General features: G+C 43.8%; 1 protein-coding gene across 1 annotated transcript; it reads right to left on the bottom strand.

The window, feature by feature from the left end:
- Positions 1-1366: 1366 nt before the first annotated feature.
- TMEM174 (transmembrane protein 174) lies at positions 1367-2877 on the bottom strand. The gene is made up of 2 exons (XM_010363480.1): positions 2209-2877; positions 1367-2018 (listed from the first exon to the last, which is right to left on the bottom strand). Exons 1-2 carry the CDS (start codon positions 2832-2834, stop codon positions 1913-1915), a joined length of 732 nt encoding a protein of 243 aa, XP_010361782.1. The 5' UTR covers positions 2835-2877; the 3' UTR covers positions 1367-1912.
- Between the last annotated feature and the right edge of the window lie 19678 nt (positions 2878-22555).

Below are 22555 nucleotides of genomic sequence, written 5' to 3'. Positions count from 1 at the left end.
TGCACTAATGAACAAATTCCCGTTCTCTGATCCCTGACTGCTGCAGACCCTACTCCTACCTCGAGCTCCTGAAGTCATTAGCCCTGAAGCCCTCTCTTTGAAAGCATAAATGACCTCTATGTTAGCATTTTTCCCTCTGTCTTAGAACAGGAATTGTTGCTGCCTGACACTAACCATCCCAACCCTCCAGGCCACCTCCCTGCATATCTGACTCCAGGTATCTCCAAGACAAACTGGCTGCCCTGCCCTCCCCAGCTGCACATGGGGATGCACGTCCCTAACAAGGTTTTCTTTTTTGAGCTACTTTTAATGTTCATTGCAGCCCAAATTTATGAACATAAAATTATGGGGTGGGTGAGGATGGCAGGGGTTGGGGGGAGACAGTGAAAGAAGCACTCAAGGTTAGGGTGGCATGAAGGGCCCAAAGTGTCATCTGTTGGTCAGCATGCCACTGGTGATACTCAGTCTGGTCCTTGTCACCAAACTTCTTCTCCAAAACCAATGGCCCTCAGCTAAGGATCAGTGTCTTAGGGATCTGTTGAACATAAAGCTAGTTTCTGTAAATGAAATCATTTCCACCTATCAACTATCATCAAACATGAAAGTGGATGTGAAAAGACTTTGTCCCTAAGATATAACATAAATAACAACAATAATGTACCAAGCTTACTTCACTCATATCCTTTGAAAGCTAGATACTTCTGATCAAAATTAGTAAAAGTCGCTCCATATACAAACATGATATCAACATTTTTTAAAGAATTGCTACATTCCGTGTGGCACATCCTTTGGGATGTGCCACCCTTACCTTGAGTGGCATTGCCTTTGAAGCCCAAAGCAAATATTTTCTTTTAAAACCTAATGGTTTTAAATTGTCTCTTCTGAAGTCTGTGAGTCAGTTCCAGTTGTTTATTACACAGCCAAATTCAGAGAGATTAAGGACACCAAAGATTTTAATGAAGAAGATGAGTTTCTTTTAGTCATAAAGATTGTTTCTATCATATCATTCCCCATGTGTTGACATGGCAACTCTGCTCTGTCTCGCTCCACAGACCTACGGGTACTTAGGAAAGTCCTGTGTTCTGTCAGCCGCTGGGCCCAGTTAGTTCATGCCTGGCGCAGGCCCCAGCCTGGGGTGGACCAAGAGCCCACCCATGTACATCACAAGTCAAGCATCAACCTTGCAGAAGAGAACAGCAGCAGCCAGGGGTCACTGTGACTCAGTGATCAGGGAAGGATTTATTCACAGCGTTATCCTACTACCGTCTATTTTGTGTAATTTAGCCAGGTATCCAATACTATTCTAGCAGGAGACATGCTTTATTTTATTTCATTGGTTTGATGTTTTTGTTTTGTTTCGTTTTACAGCCTTTAAGGTACCCAGAGTCCTCAGAGAGGCCAGATGGCAGCTGAGTTGTTTGGGATTAGTGAGTCTGCTTTGGGGCCAAGGACAGCCACCAGGAAATCTCCAGCTGGGCCTGCTTTCTCTTCCCTGCCTTCCTTTCCACCAACTCTCGCCTCTGTGGAAACTCCCAAAGTCTCAGAAGTCATGATTTTTCCGTTGGCTGCTGGGGTTAAAATTGAGCCACCAATGCCTTCCTACAGGAAAGGGGAAGGGTGGGGAATGAAAAAGTGAAATTCCTGTTCCTGAGCCTTACACAGGAGATTTCTTACCCGAGGGAATTTGAAACTGTTCCAGAGGAAAATTGCCTCGGGCCAGCCTAATTTTTACCAGTCTGAGACATTGCACCTCCCACTTTCCCTTTCCCCCTTTGAATGATCTCTGTCAGGCTGCCTGGGCGCTGCTGCAGCTTCTGAAGGTTGCGACACAGAACACCACGGTTGTCAGGTAACAACGACGGAAACGCTTGCTCCCTGAGCTGAGCATTGTATTATTATATCAGAATAGTCTCTAGCGAGGGAGAGAGTATATTTCTTCATAAGGGGGAGGAGAGAAGCAGGCACAGGCCTCCTCTTCCAGCTGTGTCTCTTCTACCTGGTCAGCATCAGGACTGGGCCTGAAATGTGAGCAGAAAACACAGGTACGTTATGGTCCAAAGCACCATTCACAGAACCAAGGCTGCCATCGTGGGCAACAGGCTAAGCAGGGATTCACAGTCTCCCAACACCTTATTCATGGACCAAATAGCCACAGATCACGATGGAGATGGCTAGAAGGAGTGCATTCCCCCAGTAGACATGCCATACCTGTGATTTCCACCATCCGCGAAAGAAGGGCAGCCCTCATCAATCACAAATGCAGAGTTATCTTGAGGGTAGATGGTGTAGTATTGAGGAGGACTCGGCATGGCGGCTGCTGCCCCTCCAGGGGTTATGAGGCCACAGGGGCTCACCACAGACTGCAGGTAGCTGGTATTCATCCCGATAGGCTCTGGAGAACCATAAGGAGGAGGGATGTACTGCACCACAGTGGCCCCATGGAAGGTGATGGGTTGGTTGATGCCAGTGAAAACAAATGATGGTCCTCCTGGTGTCTGTTCCGAGTCCGGGACCCTTTCCTCACCTTCTTTGCACAACTGGCAGGAGAGCATTTTGAACTTGCACACAGCAATCAGGATGAATGTCACCCCAACCGACAGCAGGACGGGCCCAAGGAGCTGGGTCCATTCAAAGTGGGAGACACCTTGGTATTTGATCCAGCCCATGACAGTGAATGTGATCCCCACCAGCCCCAGAAAGATGCCTGAGAAGAGCAAGGTGGCCCCAGCCTTGTCGTCATCGGACACCTGGATGTCAGCGGTGCTGGGTGTGTAAGGAGTGACGGAAAACACATTGACAGGGAAGTCCTCCAAGCGGCCGCTGCCCTGTTCCATTGCTCCTTGTGGGCTCACCCTGCTTCTTAGAGCGGAGAGGATTGTGAGAGCCAAGGAATCACAGGTCTAAATTAGTTATAGAAGAACTCAGGGCTTGTGCTTAACAGGGTGTAACACACAGAGGGCTGGACCTTGTTTAGAGGAATAAAGGTCTGAGAAATGAAGCCTGAAGTTTTCTCATGTATTGTCAACAAGTGGAGGTCTCTGTTTTGCAAGTCAATGGCAAGCTGTCTCTCTAATTCACATTCATTCATTCACACATTCAAAAATTAACTTATTGAGTCCATCTTTCTTTTTCTTTTCTTTTCTTTTCTTTCTTTTTTTTTTTTTTTTTTTTTTTTTTTTAGAGCGTGGGTCTCACTCTGTCACCCAGCTGGAATGCAGTGGCACAATCATAGCTCACTGCAGCCTCAACCTCCTGGGTCAAGCGATCCTCCCACTTCATCCTCTCCAGTAGCCAGGACTACAGGCACACATCACAATGCTCAGCTAATTTTTAAAATTTTTTGTAGAGATAGGGTCTCATTATGTTGACCAGGCTGGTCTCAAACTCCTGGACTCAAGTGATCCTCCTGCCTTGGCCCCAGGAGGTACTCTTCTGTAGCAATTTAAGATGCTGCCATAAGACCCTGTTTTGGTCCTCCCCAACACAGGTTTGTAGAAATGACAGAGCTCCCTCAAGGGTCTCCAGCAGTGAACGGGGCCCTTGATATATCCACACATGCACAGGAGTCTAACCTGATTTTCCTAGTGGTTCAGCTCATTAGGAGTAGACAGACACCTATTTCTTGACCGCATGTGTATTCCTATCTACTTCACGAACCCCTAGCTGTGATGATACTTAAACTTCAGTAACAGTTCTCACAAAGCCCTAAGATCCTGTTCTTTTCTGGCCAACCCCATATGCCTTTTGCTTTCTGCATTTGGGGAGTAATTCTAGCCTTGGGAGAGGAACAACATTGTAGGAAACCTTTTTATGCACTGCATCACTGCCAGGGGTTGAATAAGCATCAGGTATGACCTGGCTCACTGGGACACATGCTTCGGACCCTCCCTCCATGGTGGCCACACAGTTCCTGGTCTCCAAGGTGAAACAACCAGCTGTGTTTTGGAGCCTGCTGTTTTGCAACCAAACCCAAGTTGCTGTAGAGAAGACAGTTTAATTTTCAATAACATTATCTCTGTCATTCATGACTGCAAAACTTCCAAACAGCCCCATGAGTTTCCTCCTCCACTGAATAACTGTAGCCTTCTTTCCTTCCTAGACAGATTTTATCCAAGCAGATGCTGTCTGCAGTAGTTAAATATTATATTAGCTCCCTTTTGCAGAATTGAGAGAGCTGCCGTCTTGCCCGAAGGCAGGGCTCCCTAAAGTTCCCTCAACAAAGAAGTCATGTGGGCCACTTTTTTAAAGGACAAAATGTGAGCTCCCAATTCAGACCAACAGAACCAAGTATCCAAGGGAAGGACCTCAGGTGATTCATCATCAATAAATCTTAGGAAACCCTACCTCAGGTTAACCCTAAATGCTTCTAGGAGACCAGAGGACTTTCTCCCCACGAAAATCCCTCTCCCTGCTACAGGACAAGGCTTGTAATCTCCTACCTCACTGCCCAACAGATGGGAAAGCAAGCAGGTGACCCCTGAGGTATCTTACTGGATGTGCCTTGGAGCAGCAAGGATGGAGTGGGGTTGCTATATGAACAGGCTGCCTTTTCCCACTGAGCTAGATCAGAGATCCAGGAAAGCCAGATTTTCTCTTTAACTATAAATTTCTGGTAAGTTAGCCTGACATTATTTTCAGGTTCTTAAGTCCTAAGTTAACAGTCAAAACAATCCCTGACATTTAGAAAAAAAACTAGGATCTCAAAATTGTCTTCTAAATCACTCAATTTATGTTTTCTATTTGCCTTTAGCTATATCCACCGAGAATAACTGGGAAGCCTGAGAGAGTAGAGGGAACAGATCACCCTCTTTTAGACAGCTCATGAATGCAAACTGGAACTGCTTTTGGAGCAGAAAGATCAGAAAGTTCTCCAACTACATTTTCAAGGTCACTTTGACTCAGCTGCTTCTTCCAAAAGCCCCACCTCTGTCTAGATGGGTAAATAGCAATTTTTTTTTTTAAAGCTAACCAACTGAATTCAACAGCATATTAAAAGGACTAAATGCCATGACCAAGGGGAAAGCAAGGCTGGTTCAACATACAAAAATCAATCTATGTAATGCAGCATATTCACAGAATGAAGGGGGAAAAACCACACATGATCATCTCAATTGATGAGTGAAGGGGAAACATTTATTGAATACTTACTATGTACCAGGCATAATTCTATACATTTAATATAGGTGACATAATTCCATTCTTTTAACAACCAGGTTACAGTCAAGAAAACTATGACAATTGTTAAGCTATGGTGACTCAGCTCCAAACCCACCTTTTTAAACTTCTCTTTGTCTCAGACTCTGCAAAGCACACTTTTCCTTTTCCAGGGTGCTCCAGTTAGGCTCTGCCAATAGGGGACGCTACAGGGAGATTTCAAGGTGGGAGGAAGGAGAAGGCACTTAGTAGTTTCTATTTTGCTTGCTGTTACTGTCAGTGTCATTCCAACAACAGTTCTTCATCCTGGCAGTAACAGTTCCAGTTTCCAGAACCCTCCTCCTGCCCTCCAATCAGCCTTGCTGTGCCCCTTCAGGGAAACCAACACCAGCCACTGTTCTTTGTCCAAGCTCCTGAGATGCCAGCATTAGCCGAGTGACATTTTCTACTCAGAGAGCTGGATCCCAGCTCCACAAGGGCCCTTCTCCAAGCTTCTGCTTTCTAACATAAGCCCAACCTCTTCCTTTGGTTCCCCCAGCCTGTTTTCACTAAGTCTAAGTGGCCTTAGTGTTTATTTTTTGCCTTTTCAACCCTCCAATATCTGTTAAACTAATTTCCTATATCAAATTCTCTCTATTAAAATAACTGGTATGGTTTCTGTTTTCCTAAGTGATTCTGACTGATAAGTAGTATTCACAGTGGAGTTAGGAAACACACCTGTGAAGATGGGATTCTGGAATTGATTTGGTCATATTCTTGGCCTCAAATACAATGCTGAGTCCTCATCAATGAAACATGGGATATTTGTAGATCATGGCATGAAGTGTCATCAAAACTAATAAAAATAGCACCTGTAGTAGGCTGTGATGAATTGCCTATTGGAGCAAATGCCTTGGGGACCAACTGGCTGCTACACTTAAACACTATGACAATAATGATGGGCTGCAAGTTATGTGGGATGGAGATGGCCACTTCAGAATGCCCTGCAATACTTATAAAAAGAAAAGTAACAAGCTCAGGTCTTTAAATTCAGCTCAAGTCACAATCAGAGAACCAGAGAGTTTCTGTGGTGGTCTTAAAAGAATCTTGTATCCTCTATTTACAGGGCTGACCTCACCAAAAGTCAACAAAATTTAAATAGATATCTTTCTATATAGCTATACATCTGTGGAGGCTACAGCTACTCCATCTTATATGCTAACCCGCCATGTTGACTTTTGTCTAACTCATTCCAGGAATGCCTTTAAAATGTCTGTTTTATCTGCTGTTCCTTGCTTAAGAGCATGTACTTACTGTAAACCCTGCCCTTAGATCAAAGGAACTTTAATGTTATAGTACTTACCATAAATCCTGACCTTAAGTAATTGTTCTACACGTCTCTTCTGAAGCACATATACCCTTTCACTGAGGTATGTAAGCTCTGGGTCTGGTGAGTAATGGTACAGTATCCACCATCTTGTCTCATGGCTTCCAGGAACATGGCCTCTGTTCTTAAGTCCCTATTAAGTGTTCCTTTCTGAGAAACTGGATTCATCAGCCTCTTTCCTCAATCTCTCAGTTTCCCTGACCTTTGAGGATAGGTTTGCATAGACCTGCTTACCATGGAACAGTATCTATATTTACATGCGATTGGTTCATTTTCTCTGGAGAACCCTAATAGACAATGATACTTAAAGTGTCCATGGTAAGTAGTGATTCTGTACAGAGTAATCATAGATAAAACCACAGCACAGGTCTCCAGGGTTTTAGAGAAAATCCGTGCTGCTTATGCCGGCAGCTATTCTCCTTTTGAGACACAGTTCATGATTCTTTACTGGGCCCTGGCTACTGGGCCCTGCGTCACCCTGGGACACTGAATGACCCCTGAGCTGCCAATCATGATCTGAGCATATCTGGCCCACACAACTGTAAATTTGTGCATGCACAGCAGTGATTCATTATCAAGTAAAAATGGTATTTAAGAACTTGGACATGAGCAGGTCTAGAATTACAAGTAACTACATAAACAGGTGGTTCAGAGCCTTACACTTACTCTTACTGAGTGGTGTCTTCTCCTACAATCCAAACCTATGGCCTACTGGGGAGCTCTTCACAGCTAGATGACTGAGGAGAAAAAATCTCAGGTCTTGTGTATACGTTATTCTGCACAACAGTGGACAGCTGAAGCATTATGACACCCATCAGGTGTCATAATCATGTTCCTGAAAGATGCTAGAAATAGGGTAGAATAGAAATCCTAGCCAGCAGAACTTCAAGCAGGACATTTGGTTGTCCGTGTTGTCTGAGCTGAGAGATGGCCAACAATCTATGTTGGTTCATAGGCAGAGGTGAATGGTGTCCTAGGTTTCAATGACTCAGAAAGAATGAGATTGTAATGTGAGCAACAGGAAGTATGGTGAACAAGTATAAGGATATCTCAAAGTGGCCACAGAGTGTAAAGACAGTTGTGTTCCCCGTGAACACTCACCCAAGGGCATCCACTGCAAAGGAGGCTCTACCAGTCAGGTGAACAAGCTGGTGTTTTCTGTGGATATCAGTCAGTCATTTCCCCCAGACTTCAGAGTGTTTCCTTGATGAATCCATGTACACAGGATGCAGGCTACCATGATGAAAGGGATGAAGGTTATGCACGAGCTTAAAACTGGTAGCTAATCTGGCTACCATCACTGTTGAGTACCTAAGCTACCAAAAGCAGAGACCACTGCTGAGCCCCCAATGTGGCACTATTCCCTGAAGATCACAGCCGAATATCTGATGGCAGCTGGATCATGGTGGACTCCTTCCAGGAGGGGCAGCAATTTGTCCTTACTCGACTAAACACATATTCTGGTTTATGGATTTGTCCTCCCTGACTTTAATACTTTTACCAGCATCATCATATGTGATATACAGAATGCCTTATTCACCATGATGGTATTCTGCAAAACGTTGCTCCTGATCAGAGAACTTAGTTTATAGCAAAAGAAATATAGCAATGATCCTATGCTCATAAAATTCACTGCTATAACTACATCCGCTATCATCCAGAAGCAGCTAGCCCAATAGAATGGTAGAATGGCTTACTGAAGGTACAGTTATGGCACCAGTATGGAGATATCACCCTGATTAGATAGCATCTTAGGTAGGTTCCCTAGAAATAGATGCCGAGGGGGTCACTTGAATGCCATAGGTTTGTTGGAGAATGCTCTAGGAAACGATGCCTAATGGGAGAGAGGGTAGCAGAACTGCACAAGGGAAAAGTTGAACTATGATGCAGTTGCAACATAGGCTTCAGCTGAATGCTTAGGTCTTCCTGGAGCTTGGATGCTGCTTCAGAATTGTTCCAAATTGAGGTTAAGGTGCCAGGCCTTTGTATTCCCGTATCAACCAGTCACTGAATGCAGGTTGCCACCAAGAGGGGCACATAATCTTGGCCTCCTTTCCTGCTGAGGAAAATGCCCAGAGAAGAGTGTACTATGAACTGTCAGCAGGCAACACTTCTGGTAGCTAGGGGAATCAATGCCACAGTCCTAAGGTGGATCTAAGCAGTGTTCCACAGCATCTGCCATAGATGTCATTTCATCTTTGGGATGCAGTACATGCTTTAAATCAGCAAGCAATATACAGCATTGTTTCTCTCATTGTCAGAATAGACGGGTCTAGAAATTAAGGAGAAAAAGTAGGAGTGACTCCTCTCACTATCACACCTGTTAATCTACTCACATTATTTTTTCTGACTGTCCTTCAACTTCGACCTGGGAGGTCTTAGTCTTACTATTGTGTACCAAGGGACACAACAATATAAAGATGACACTGCCACTTGGCCATTCTGAACTTCTCATGACCCTTAACCAGCAAGCAAAGAAGGGGTTACTTTCCTGGCCAAGATAATTGCTTTTTATTACCAAGAGGAAACTGGATTGCTACAACATCTTGGGAGCAAAAAGGACTATATTTAGAACACGGGGCTCTCTGGGACCTCTCTTCATGTTTTTATGCCCAATAATAAAAGTTAAAGAAAAATTGTAATTACCAAAACACAGGACCATTGTGGATTCAGATTCTTCCAAAAAGAAAGTTTGGGTCACTCCACCGGGTAAAGAACTAATCAACTGAGACCTTGATAAGGACAAAGGAAACAGGGACTAAGTAGTGGTAGAAAGAAGTTACAAATATCAACTAGGGACTCATGGCCAATTGTAGGAATAAACGCGGCAGCAGCTCTGCATAGCTTCTTCCTTAATTGTTATGTATATATTTATTTGTATATACAAACCAATTTCTTTTTCTGCCTTTCCTCCTTCCCCATATTATTTTACACAAAGATTGTTGTCTGTGGTTAACTTTACAATTTAGTTTTTATTCAGATGGGATTGTGGCCAAATTTAAGAAGAATGAACATTGCCTAGAGATTAATGCATGAATGATTCTTGGAAGTTTGTATCTCCCATTTCAAGGAGAGGATGAGGGCATCTTGATTTGGACACCTGTTTCAACTTGTTATGCAAACCACAAAGTGGTTTTTGTTTGTGGATACAAGTGCGAGTAATGTGTAGAAGGCTGTGTGTGGATGTTGAGTAGCCAAAGGGGTAGATGGTGGTTGTTACCAAGCTATTGTCCCTCAGGTCTAAATCCATCCTTCTCTACTGTGTTTTGTAGTGATGGGGCTGGGACTCCACAAGCCACATCTCACTCTGACAGCTGGCTTGCTACTAGGCATTGCCACAGGAGGTATTAGAGGGAGGCTACAAGGCGGAAGGAGGGAGAAGGGATTTGCTCTTTTCTGTTTTGCTTGCTATTTTGGTCATTTCACCCAGCAATGCTTCTTGTGGTAGTCACAATTGGGTCCAGTTTCCAGTCTGTCCTCATATCCCCACTCTCATTTTACCCTTCAGAGGTACTAGCACCAGCTGGACAGTGCCCTCCTGAGAGGTCTGGGTCCCAGCCCCAGGGGTCTCTCCCCCAAGCTCTAAGCCCTGATACCCTAACTGCTTTGCAGTGATTCCTCAGCCCTAGAAGTGGTAGCTTCTTCCTATCACATCAATAGTTTTCTTTTGTCTTTTCAATCTTCTATCTGTTTAACCAACTCCCCAGATTAATTTCTCTGTGTTTGTGTTTTCATGAGTAGATTCTATCTGAAGCAGAAATTGAGGGAAAATTTAGAGGGTGGCAGAGCTGAAATGGAACCCAGGTGGCGTATTAGAGTCTCGTTGTGGCTTCATTCTATAAAAATGCTTGGTGGCTCCTGTGCTGTTCCTGTCAGACATATAACATTTTTGAAGACACTGTCTAATTATTTTTCAGATTGCTGGGGATCGGAGTTGATAATCCACCAGTGGTCTGAATTTTTGTGTTTTATCTTAAAAGCCCTTTTGAATTTTTCATTCCCCTTCCTGCTATTTGGGGATTGTTTTAAGTTTTTAAATATTAAAATGATTTACTGCCAAGACAAAATGAAAGGGTGAGTTTCCTACCTATTTCAGTGAAGCAATGTTTTCTACATTATAACAATTTGTGGTACTTATTAGAAATGCAGCTTTTCAGCACTACTGACAATGAGTGAATCAAAAACCCTGGATGTGAGGCACACAAATCTGAACTTGTTTTATAAGCTCCTCAGGTGAGTCTTAGGCAGATTGAAGAGTGAGAACCACTAGGGTAGTGGTGAGGTGTTATTGCATTAAATATATTGACTTGGGAAATGTGTCTAATAGCCAGACAATTTCTCTATGCCTGATATCTGAACATTTCTAGGAGCAAAAGTCCCATTAAAGGAAGTAGTTTTGCCCTGCTTTGATAGCTACTTCAGGCTAATAACAGGAAAGGTAGCAATGAAGTGGTAGGGCCAGGGACCAAGAAATACCCAAATCCTGCCACCCACCCTACCACCCCCCATGACTTCCCCATGGGGGGCAGAGACACAGAAGCACAGGACAAATGTACTGCTATAGGGCTTGAGCTGTAGAGAATCCCCCCATGAACAGAACTCAGGTAAACTTGGCTAGAGCACATGGTCAAGGCTGGAGACTGCCCTTAAACTTGAACCTGATCTCAAAGAAGCACAGGAAAAGTGATAACCAAAGAGAGTAAGGGCAGGCAGACCCTCTGAGGACAGAGATACGTGAAGGAGAATGAGAGATGACATAAAACATGATTGGGTTTCCTTCTATCTGCCAAAAACCTTAGCCATCTTACCGCAACAGCCATGTAAAAGAAGGAAGTAGAAAGGAGCTCCATTTAAGCAAGTGCCCTTCTCAATCACAATGCTGCCACCCATGTGTAAACATAGTCCAATTAATCTAGAACCTAAGCAAGGAGATTCATAACTACCCCTTCCAGAGAAAAGCATCAGATAGAAGACTACACCATCCAGGAATTTCTTGGTGAAAAAAAGATGAATTATTTTAACACTAATGCCAAACTTTTTATCAGTACAGCGTAAGTAAATGGTTTCAAATGGCTGATCGTCTCAGTGGTCAAGTAAGGCTCTTCCTTTAATTCTCAAACTTCATTTTTATTGTTAGGATGTCACCTATAACAAAAACAGCCAGTTTTCCCTTGCAATTGTTTTTTTGAGAATATTTAGCATAGAAACTTGAGAAACATTTGTTAACTAAGCCAACTTTGTGAGCAACCTTTGTTATTAAGGTGAGCTATTAATTCATTTGCTTTATCCAGAATTTTACCCTTTGTACTGGGTGGAACATACCTTCTTTGAAAAATGAAAATAATAGGCCGGGTGCGGTGGCTCACGCCTGTAATCCCAGCACTTTGGGAGGCCGAGGTGGGCAGATCACTTGAGGCCAGGAGTTCAAGACCAGCCTGGCCAACATAGTGAAACTCTGTCTCTACTACAAAAAAATAAAATAAAAATTAGCTAGGCATAGTGGCACGTGCCTGTAGTCCCAGCTACTCGGAAGGCCGAGGTAGGAAAATCGCTTGAACCCAGGAGGTGGAGGTTGCAGTGAGCTGAGATCTCACCACTACACTCTAACTTGGGCAATAGAGTGAGACTTTGTCTCAGGAAAGAAAGAAGAAATAAAAAAAAGAAAAGGAAAGAAAGAAAAAAGAAAATAATAACTTACATTATTCACAACTTCTCAGAAAAAATGTAGAAAATAATAGTTCAACCCTGAGTTCAGAAAATCTGGCTGGTAAGTTTTCAAAGTTATTAATCATTTTTTTTTCCTTGGGGTCCATGACAAAGGAAATTATTTTAATTTGTTAAGAGCACATATATTCAGTGTGCTATTTCCTTTTTAACAATGGATGTAGTGGCTACTGAAAAAACCTCAGGACCCCATCTTATTGAACTGTCTGTACCAGTTATTTTATCTGATCAAGCTCTGGGCACGTCTTCATAGGCATTATCAATGCGAGCTGTCTCCCTTAGGGCTCCCCTGGCTCTGCTCCTTGGTCTCCAGCTGCAGCAAATAAAAAGAATTGACTGAATCAGAGATTAATTGACATCTCTTAAGATGCAGTTCACAGTGACAGATGAAAATTGGTCAACTAGGCCAGGCATGGGATTACTAGGCTCACACCTGTAATCCCAGCAGTTTGGGAGGCTGAAATGGGTGGATCACCTGAGGTTGGGAGTTTAAGAACCAGCCTGGCCAACATGGTGAAACCCCATCTCTACTGAAAATACAAAAATTAGCCAGGCATCGTGACACACGCCTGTAATCCCAGCTACTCGGGAGGCTGAGGCAGGGGACTCGCTTGAACCCGGGAGGAGGAGGATGCAGCAAGCTGAGATCGCCCCACTGCACTCCAGCTTGGGCGGCAAAGCGAGACTCTGTATCAAAACAAAAAAAAAAAAAAAAAGAAAAAAGAAAAAGAAAAAAGAAAACTTGTCAACTAAAATTAAATACTTTTTAAAAAAATTTAAGTTAATGAATTGGTCATTTAGCAAATTAATCTTAAAGTAAATTGACCCAGATTCATTTTGCATAAATAGAACAAAGACCTGTAAAATGGCTACATCACTTAAGTCTGTGCTTTTATCAAAATGTTCAAAATTAATTTTGGGGGACGTTGGCAATATTTACTCAAATTTAAATTTTAATCTCTCACTAATTATTTAAATACGGCTTTTTAGCACATTTAGCTTTTTTTTTTTAATAAGAGCACCCTTTTTGGTTGAGACTGCCTCTTTTGACCTAAATTTTTCTTCAGTCATGTCTAGAGAGCAGTGCCACCTCCTTCTAAAGCATCTGTGACCACTGGCCTTGCAGGAAATTGCAGGCAATGTTTTATTTGCTAGACAGACTGTGGTTTACAATTAGGAAGGACTGTGCTTCTTACTAATACTTTGTATATCTGTTTCCAGATAAGTTTTTCTTGTGCAGGTTCACACATCTCATAGAAATGGAATTTCATTAAACTTGATTTTTCTGGCCCAGTGCAGTGGCTCACATTTGTAATCCCAGCACTTTGGGAGGCCGAGGCAGGCAGATCACTTAAGGTGATGAGTTCGAGACCAGCCTGGCCAACATAGTGAAACCCCATCTCCACTAAAAATGCAGAAAAATTAGCCAGGTGTGGTGCTGGGTGCCTGTAATCCCAGATACTCAGGAGTCTGAGGCAGGAGAATTGCTTGAACCCAGGAGGTGGAGGCTACAGTGAGCCAAGATCGTGCCACTGCACTCCAGCCTGGACAACCCAGCAAGACTCTGTTTAAAAAATTTAAAAAAGTTATTTTTCTTCAACTCACCTTTTTACCTAATAGCTCATGTCATCTTTCCCAAATTTTAGTTTTTAATACTTTGACAAGAATGAGTGATGCAATTATAGCTAGAAGTTTCTCAAACAAGCAATACAAAGATATCAAATAGATATCAAAGTTTAAGCTCATTTTCTTCTCCACAATAAAATCCGTAATTTGAATAAGAATCCAGGGTAAACTATTTTTAAAACTTAACGAATGCATTGTTTTGGCAAGTCTCCAGGAAAACAGCCTTAAATCTGAGAGGGCAGAGTATAACTTGACACAACCTCTTTTTGGGGGGCTTGGCAATATTTACTAAAATTCAAAATGCACATACAATAGAATTAAGCTACAAATATCTTCTAGGAATGTAACCTATATACTTACAATAGACACATTACAAAAGGATACTTTAGCAGAATAGACAATGAATCACTATCTGTACTAACAAAGTACAGGGATGGGGAACCCTACATGTCCATCAATAATGGACTGGCTAAATAACTTATGGTGGTAAAATATAAGGTTCTCTCCCACTGTTAAAGAGCAAGTCAGCTCTGCATGCACAGGTATGGAATAATCTCTAAGATGTGTTATTGGTTGAAAAAGAAAGCAGAGTGAGTACTATAGTGTGTTTATTATGCTATTATTTGCAAGGGGGAAAGACGTACCCGTCATTGAATGTGCATAACATGTCACTGAAAGAATACAAAATAAATTTGACAAAAGAACTGAGAGGGTGTTCCAGTTATCTATTGCTATGTAACAATCCACTCATAGTTTTGTGGCTTAAAACAGTTCTGTGGCTTGGCTGAGTTTTGTCGGGCAGTCAGCTAGGGCTGCCAGTACCTGTAAGCTCACCTGAGCGGCACATCAAGATGGTTCATTCATGTGACTGAAAGCTGATGCTGGGAGCTTCGCTGGCTCATCAACCAGATCACTCACCTGTGTCTTTCCACGTGGTTTCTCCCAGCCAAGGGACTGGGTTTCAAGAGGAAGTGTCTTGGGAGCGACTGCTCCTGAGGTCCCAGGTGGAAGCTGTGAGGCGTCTTATGACCTGGCTTTGGAAGTCCCAGAATATCACTCTCATTTCATTCTATTGCTCAAGCAAGTCACTAAAACAACCCAGATACACAGGGAAGGGGATTCAATTCTTCCTTTCTATGGTTGGAATGTCAAGGTCACATTGCAGAAGAACACTTGGGAGAAGAAATATTATTGCCTTTCTCTTTGGAAAATACAATCTTTTGCAGAGGGAGATTTACTTTTCACTGTTCAGTCTGTGATACTGCTTGAATTTTCATCCATGTGGACATCCAAATATATTCCACGATTTTAGATCAACCATGTTTATATACCTGTTCACTTGTGGCTGGTTAGTAACCTCATCCTTCTTTACTGGCAGATTTTCAGTGAGTCCCAGGTGGTAGCATTCTGTCACAATCATCAATAATGGCAGGTTCTGAATTTTTCTGAGTTTCTTACATATTTTCACTGCTTTTCAGACTTAGACATCAAGCTTCCTGTTTTTAACCACCAATCCACATTCCCAGTTAAAAATTGTAATTTTGAAATGATTATAGTTTAAAAAGATGAATAAAGAATGACAGTATAACCACAAAAAGAGAGTTTTCAGAGGTTATCAGAGACCTGTGGTGGCGAGTGAAACTAAGCGTGGTCATAGAGTTCTGAACAAATCATTTGATTGAACACATTGTGGTTGGAAGTAAATTGCTTTGTGGAAGCTGTGTGTGTGTGATCAAATAACTTTTTTCAAAAGTTTGGTAAAGTGTCAGATCCATATTTCAAAGATCTGTCTGCTCAGGCTGTGATCCTGCAGGGTAATGTATGGGCCATATTCACTTGGATCAGACTACAGACAGAATACCACCAGGTTCTCTGAAAACAAAAAAGCACCACAATATTTCAACAACTTGTAGTACATAAAAAGCAAAATAAAACAAAACAAAGCCACAAGCTTGGATGACATAGAAAAACAGGAACCTGCATGTTTTGCTTGCAAATACATGTCTCGAAACTCTTCAAGATTTCCAAAATTCAAAAGAATGCCTTCCCAAACATTTAGGTAAAAATGGCACCATGTGGCCTCCCCTACGCTGGCGCACTGCAGGAGGTGGGGGTTCAGGAAAGCGAGATTGGGGAGAAAAGAGAGAAGCCACAGGAAGGGACCTGGACATTCTTTTCTGCACTATAGGACCCTGTCAGTGGCCACCGTCACCTCGCAATCCTGAGATTATCAACAAAAACAGAAAAGATCTGGATGACAAAATCAGGCTCCAGGGGAAGGTAGTTCATGGGTCCACGTGGATGTGAGAGGAACACAGGGTCAGGATGCATAGCATGCTGGGAAGCCTTCTGAGAAACCCGGGTGCTAGACCTGTCCTGGTGTCCAGCACAAGGGGGGAACATCCTCCATGATATTCCTCCAGTCATTAGGGCTAGATCAGTGAAAGTTGCAGATGTCAGGGCAAGGGATGACTACGGTCAGAAAGCCACACCCTGCCCAGCTCTATACCTTCAGAGGGCCACAGTTGCACACCTGCATGGAGTAGGAACGAGGACGGGGTGACCTGTGCCACTTGGCCCCACCTCCTCAAGGACATGTGGCAAGAGGATCCATGCATAGTAAGGACCTGGATGGAGCAGATGTGGAACCTCAACCCTAAGAGTGGATTCTCTACTTAAATGAGCATCAGGTGTCTGTAAGTCATTTAGGGGGAATATTTGGGGGAAATTTCAGTTACAGGAATTATCTACTCTACTGACCCATTATAGTTACTTGAATTGTGTTGGACCATGGCAGCCTCAAGGTTATATTCAGCTTTTACAATAAAATGACAGGGTGGTTGAATCATGACTATACTATTATTAGCTATATGACGGTCATGTTGAAAATCAAAACTGTCCCCTCATTCTTCAGATTTTATTTTATTTCAAGAATAACAAGAGCCTGGAGGTGGTGGTTCACACCTGTGATCCCAACAATTTGGGAGGCTGAGGCAAGTGAATCGCTTAAGCCCAGGAGTCCAAGACCAGCCTGAGTGACATGGCAAAACCCCGCCTCTACAAAAATATATATATATAAATTAGCTAGGCATGGCAGTGCAGCCTGTAGTGTCAACTACTTGAGAGGTAAGGTGGAGAATCACTTGAGCCTGAGAGATCAAGGCGGCAATGAGCTATGATCATGCCACCACTCTCCAGCCTGGGTGACAGAGTGAGACCCTGTCTGAACAAAACTAAAACTAAAAATAAAAAAAAGACAAGAATATTTGAGGTGGCGGTCATTGCTGTATGGAGCATGGATTGTGTGTCTTTACACCATATTCTTGCTTGAACTTTCTGATATCCTGCTGAAGAGCAGTGCCTCTGTTTTACAGATGATTAAACTCAGAACAGGAAAATAGGCTATTTGATTTAGTGGTAGTGCAGGAGGACAATCTGTTTTGCTAAAGTGTTTTTAAACTGCTCGTCCATGAAGGGCATGCACTGGCAGGCAATGATCTGCCTGTGTTCTCAAGTGATGCTGGTGTCTGCTGAGGTTGGTTGGGTAGGCAGTTTCCTGGGTGCCCTGACAATCTTAAGATTTTTTTTCCCCAGCTGCAATGATTTGAATGTTTGTCTCCTCCAAGATTCATGTCGAGCTTCGATCCCTAGTGTTGGAAACTGGGCCTGATGGGAAGTGTTTGGGTCATAGGGGGATCCCTGATGAATAGAATAATGCCTCCCTTTTGGGCGTGAGTTCTCACTCTATTAGTTCCCTGAAGAGCTGGTTGTTAAAAGAGCCTGGTGCCTCCCCACTGTCTCTCTTGCTTCCCTCTTGCCGTGTGATCTCTGCACACATGAGCTCCCCATCTTCCATCATGAGTGGAAGCAGCCTGAGGCCCTCACCAGAGGCAGATCCCAGTCATCAAAATTGTAAGCCAAATAAACTTCTCTTTATAAATTACTCAGCCTCATGTATTCCTTTATAGCAGCAGAAAATGCACTCAGACACCAACTGAACTGAACACTACCTTGATGGGGCTGGAATTTAAGTCACAGTCACTGCCATTTCCAGCAGATGATAAGGTGAGCCTCCCAGAGGCCCAGCTCTTGGTGTGAGAAGCTTCTGGATGGAGTAGGTCTGCAGTGGGCTTACTTCTGAGCTTAGGAATTTATGTACTTGTATGTTAGTTTCTACTTCAGCAGAGTCACACACTTAGAGGCTTAAAACTACATTCATTTATTCCTTCATGGTTCTGTAGGTCAGGCATCCTCTGTATTATCTGGAGGCTCAGGAAATAATCTGTTCTCAAGCTCATTCAGGTTGTTGGCAGAATTTGTTCTACGCAACGTAAGACTGAGGTCTCAATTCCCTGCCAGAGATTACTTTCTGCTCCTAGCAGCCCCCTACATTCCTTCTCACATGGCCTGCTCCATCTTCAAAATGGCAATAGTGCTGCAAGGCTGGCCAAGCTCTTCAGTTTCAAGTCTCTCTGATTTCCTCCTTTCTGCTCTACTCTTCTGCCACAACAGCCATAGAAAGTTATCTGGTTTTAAGGACTTATGTGATTAAATTACACCCACCCAGATACTCCCTTTTTGTGGGTCCACTGTGCCGTATAACATAACACAATCACAGGTTCTCAGGCTTTGAGGGATAAAGATGTGGGATCTTTTTAGAGGGGAGCATTTTTAGAATTCTGCCTGCCACATTCTGGTTCTGTTGCTGAGACCCAGAGTTAGTAAAGGACAAATGACTCTGCTAAGAGTGACCAGGGGCATGTTTGTCCAAGCTTCATCAACACTGCTGAGCACGTTCAAGTAACACCATTGCAGTGGGTCTTGCAGGCCTTCACATGTCCAATTTACTCTACTGCAGCAGTTCTCCAAGTGGGAGCCCAGCATCAGCAGCAGCAGCACCTGGGAACTTACTAGAATTATGTATTTTGGGCCCCACCTCGACCTACAGAATTAGAAACTCTGGAGATGGGGCCAGAGGTGTGTTTTAGCCAGTCCCTTGGGTGACTCTGAGGCTTACTAAAGTTTGAGAACTATTTCTCTAAGGTAAGTCCCCAATTTCCTTTTCTGTGGAAGTAAAAGTGGGGGAGGAGTCAGATAGGTAATCTCTAAAATGACTTCCATTTCTAACAACATATGATTTGTGAATATTACAAAAACGATTGTACTGTAGAGACCAAAGGATGCACGTATATGTCATTGTGTGTGTGTGTGTGCATGTGTGCTTCCATACATGTCATGGTTAAGAGTATAGGCTCTGGAATCTTTCCTACAATCAAATCCTGGCTTCTCCAATCACTAGCTATGTAAACGGGCCAGTTGCTTAGCCTCGCTGAGCCTCAGTTTCCTCATTTACGAATGATGGGATCTACATCATAAGGTTATCAGGATCAAGTGAGATCATACAGAGAACACATACTGTAGTAAGTTCAATGACTCTCGGCTGTAATTCTTTCATCCTGTTTAGTTTCTGGAAACTTTCTCCTTGACTGCTTGAGTCCATGGTGGGGGTAAAGCACCCAGGCCCTTGTCAGGAGGCCCTGAAGGCAGCCCCGGGAAGCACTGCCTGGGAACTGAGGATGAGCTGCTCCCAGGCCTGAAGGCAAAAGTGAACCTTCTCTGATTCCTAGCATCAGCTTAAGTCCTGTCACTGCAAAGGAAGACATCTTGGTAAAGCATGTGCATATAATCCCACAGCCACCTTGATGTCCTCCTCTGAGAAGCTCATACAACCCAAGGCAGAAAGCACGCGCCTGAACACCAAGTCAGCTGAGATGTGGAGAGCAGGGCTGGAAATCCTCAGGGGCCTTTGCTGTGTTTTTATTGTATTTGTTATTACTGGTTTTTGTGTTTCATTGCTGTTTTTGTTTGTTTTACATGTTCAAAGGAACAGAAATAGTTAAAGGCCTGGAACAGAGTCAACATGTGCCTCTATAAAGCTGAGGTCAGGAAGTGTGTCACTCGGGGGACATAAAGCAACCCCTACCCCTGCCCTGGCTCACAGGCCTCACCAGTGGAGCTGTGAGAGGTCTTGCCGGAGCTTACTGAGAGGCCTGAGTGAAGACCCTGTGAGCCAGAAGTGTGGGAGAGGAGAACAGCCTCCTCGCGCAGGCCGCTGTCCTCCAAGGGGAGCTGCGCTCCTCTCAGCCTGCTGGCAGTTGCCTGTGGCACTAAGGCACTGAGGGAGGGAAGGCAGAGACCACCCAGTGTGAATTGCTGCTGTCTGAAATGGAAACTGTTCTCCCAGCCATAGGCAGGCAGAGCCAGGAGGGGCTATTCCACAGCTGTTCCCCACCCGCAGCCCATTCCCAGGCTCCACATGGCTCCCTTAGCCTCAATGCCACCAAGAGAGCTGCTCAGCCTGTGAAGCACTAGCCGGTCTGCTAACAACAACAGAACGCTCTGGGCGGGATGTGGCTGGGTCGCCTTCACCTCCTCTGAGCCACAGAGATTGGCCCCCCTGGGGACAGGTCTTCTGATTTGGGTTCAATCTCTGGCTGAGATCTTAAGCAGTTTTTCTGTGCCTGATGATATATGAGTGAGAGCCCAGGAACTCTTCCTGCCTCCTCTTGGAGAATGTCTGCCAGCTCTACATAGGAGGTAAGCTATTCCAGGAATCATTCATGGGAATTTGGCTTCAGAGTTTTGGCTTCATAGATGGCTTCATAGTTTCAAGAGTAAGGGCCAAAGATGAATTCACAACAGCTCTTGCCATCCAGTACTTCATTTATTCCTCTTTAATGTCCCCTATATATTAATCCATTTGGGTCCCTTCATGCAGACCAAAGTTGTCCAACATTAGAGTAATATTTTCTTGTCCCCTTGGTCCTCTCTAAAAAGCCCACCAATAATTTGATTCAAAGTAGAAGAACTTCGGATAACAGAGCATTCTGCAATACTAAACAAGGTTCACAAAGTGCCATTCTGGAAGGAGCCTGAAAGACCAACAGCCAGCACTACGGAAGTATTTTTAAATGGTGCTGAGTAAGAAATGTTAGGAAGCAAATGAGGACTACAACATAATGTAATATATGTAAATTTTAAATAATTACATGAAATAATACTCATATCTTATAAAACTACATACCTATTCAAGGACAAATATCTTTCACATTGATGTAGTGACCTATGGGGAAGAAAGGGATTAGTGCTAGGAATGGAGAAGGAGGGAGGGAGAGAGGAAGGAAGGAGGGAGGGAGAGAGAGAGGAAGGAAGGAAGGAAGGAGGGAAGGAAGGGAGGGAGGGAGGGAGGGAAGGAAGGAAGGAAGGAAGGAAGGAGGGAAGGAAGGGAGGGAGGGAGGGAGGGAGGGAGGGAAGGAAGGAAGGAAGGAAGGAAGGAAGGAAGGAAGGAAGGAAGGAAGGAAGGAAGGAAGGAAGGAAGGAAGGAAGGAGAAGGGAGGAAGGGAGACAGGGGGAACAGGAAAGAAGGGAGGAGAGGAAAGGGAAGAATTTAATAATGATGATAGCGGATTATGTCTTGAAGAATATGGAGTAACTCTAACATAAGTTAAAAAGGAAGCAAGCCCTAAATTAAACCTTTCATTTTACAGATGGAGAAACTGAGGCTCAGAAAGATGAACTGTTTGATGCTGGGATTTTATTGCTATTCAGTAGCAGAAACCAGGCATTTTGACTTCCAATTCAATGCTTTCTATTGTATCAAACTGCTACATGTATACTTATAATACCTCACTTCCTTCCCTTCTAATGAGTAATTCATCTAAGTACAGTTTTAACTAGAGAGGTTGATCATTGCTGGCCCAATTCATGGTCCCTCTCCCAGAGAAGCCACCCACCCCTGCTGATAGACCAAGGCCTTGCTGGACACCAGGTGACCCAGATCACCTTCTCTTGGCCGATGGGCCTGAGTAGGGCACCTGATTCAAGGGCAGCCCTTCCAGAGACAGGGTGGGGGTCACCAAGCATCCTGGTTTGCCTGGGACCGAGGGGGTTCCCAGGATGCAAAACTGTCAGTGCTGAAACTAGAAAAGTTCTGAGTCACCTAGGACAAGCTGGTCATCCCGGCAGGGAGGGACTTAGGAACTGTGAGGCCAGCTTCAAAAATAGATTCTCAGTGAGAAACGGGGAGTCTAGCAGACCGAGACTGTTGGCTGCAATAGAAGTGCCGTGGTGTAGAAACAGGGCAAGGAGCGTTAAGGAGCTTCCATACAAGTCCTACATAAACAAAACTAGAGCAGAAACTTCAAGTAAGTGGAGGACACTGGTTGACCAAGGGGTCTATCTTTGTTCAGAGACAAGCAGACTCCTGCCCTCAAGAGAAGGACTCTGCTGCTAATAGGATAAAACTCTCACATCGGCCCTTCATTTTGGAGGCACACGGTGGCAAGATGGGGGTGCAGATCTTCAAGAAGAGGAAGTTTGTCACTGACAGCATCCTCAAAGTGGAACTGAAAGATTTCTCACTCGAGAGCTGGCAACTCTGGAGATGAGGTCCAAGTTATGTCAACCAGGACAGGAATTAATACAGGAGCTTAAAATGAATTATTTAAGCAGATAGTGAGGGTAAGACAGTCCTCGGCAAGCCTTCTCTCTTAACAAAAAGCAGCCCCCAAATCATTTATTTTCTAACAAAGAGCAGCCTATAAAATCGAGCTACAAACATAGATAAACAAGCTGGAAGTTTGCACAGTGAACGCCGGCAGCTGTGCCAATAGGAAAAGGATACCC

Source organism: Rhinopithecus roxellana, chromosome 3 (genome assembly GCF_007565055.1).
Source record: "Rhinopithecus roxellana isolate Shanxi Qingling chromosome 3, ASM756505v1, whole genome shotgun sequence".
NCBI lineage: Eukaryota > Metazoa > Chordata > Mammalia > Primates > Cercopithecidae > Rhinopithecus > Rhinopithecus roxellana.
Note: the sequence above shows the minus strand (reverse complement) of the source record. Positions and strands in the feature narration are given on the sequence as shown.

Bases quoted from the DNA above. Each gene is read 5' to 3' on its own strand.
- TMEM174 (XM_010363480.1), bottom strand. From the start codon at position 2,834: ATGGAACAGGGCAGCGGCCGCTTGGAGGACTTCCCTGTCAATGTGTTT. The intron at 2,019-2,208 runs GTATGGCATGTC...CTCACATTTCAG, and splicing joins GCGGATGGTGGAAATCACAG to GCCCAGTCCTGATGCTGACC.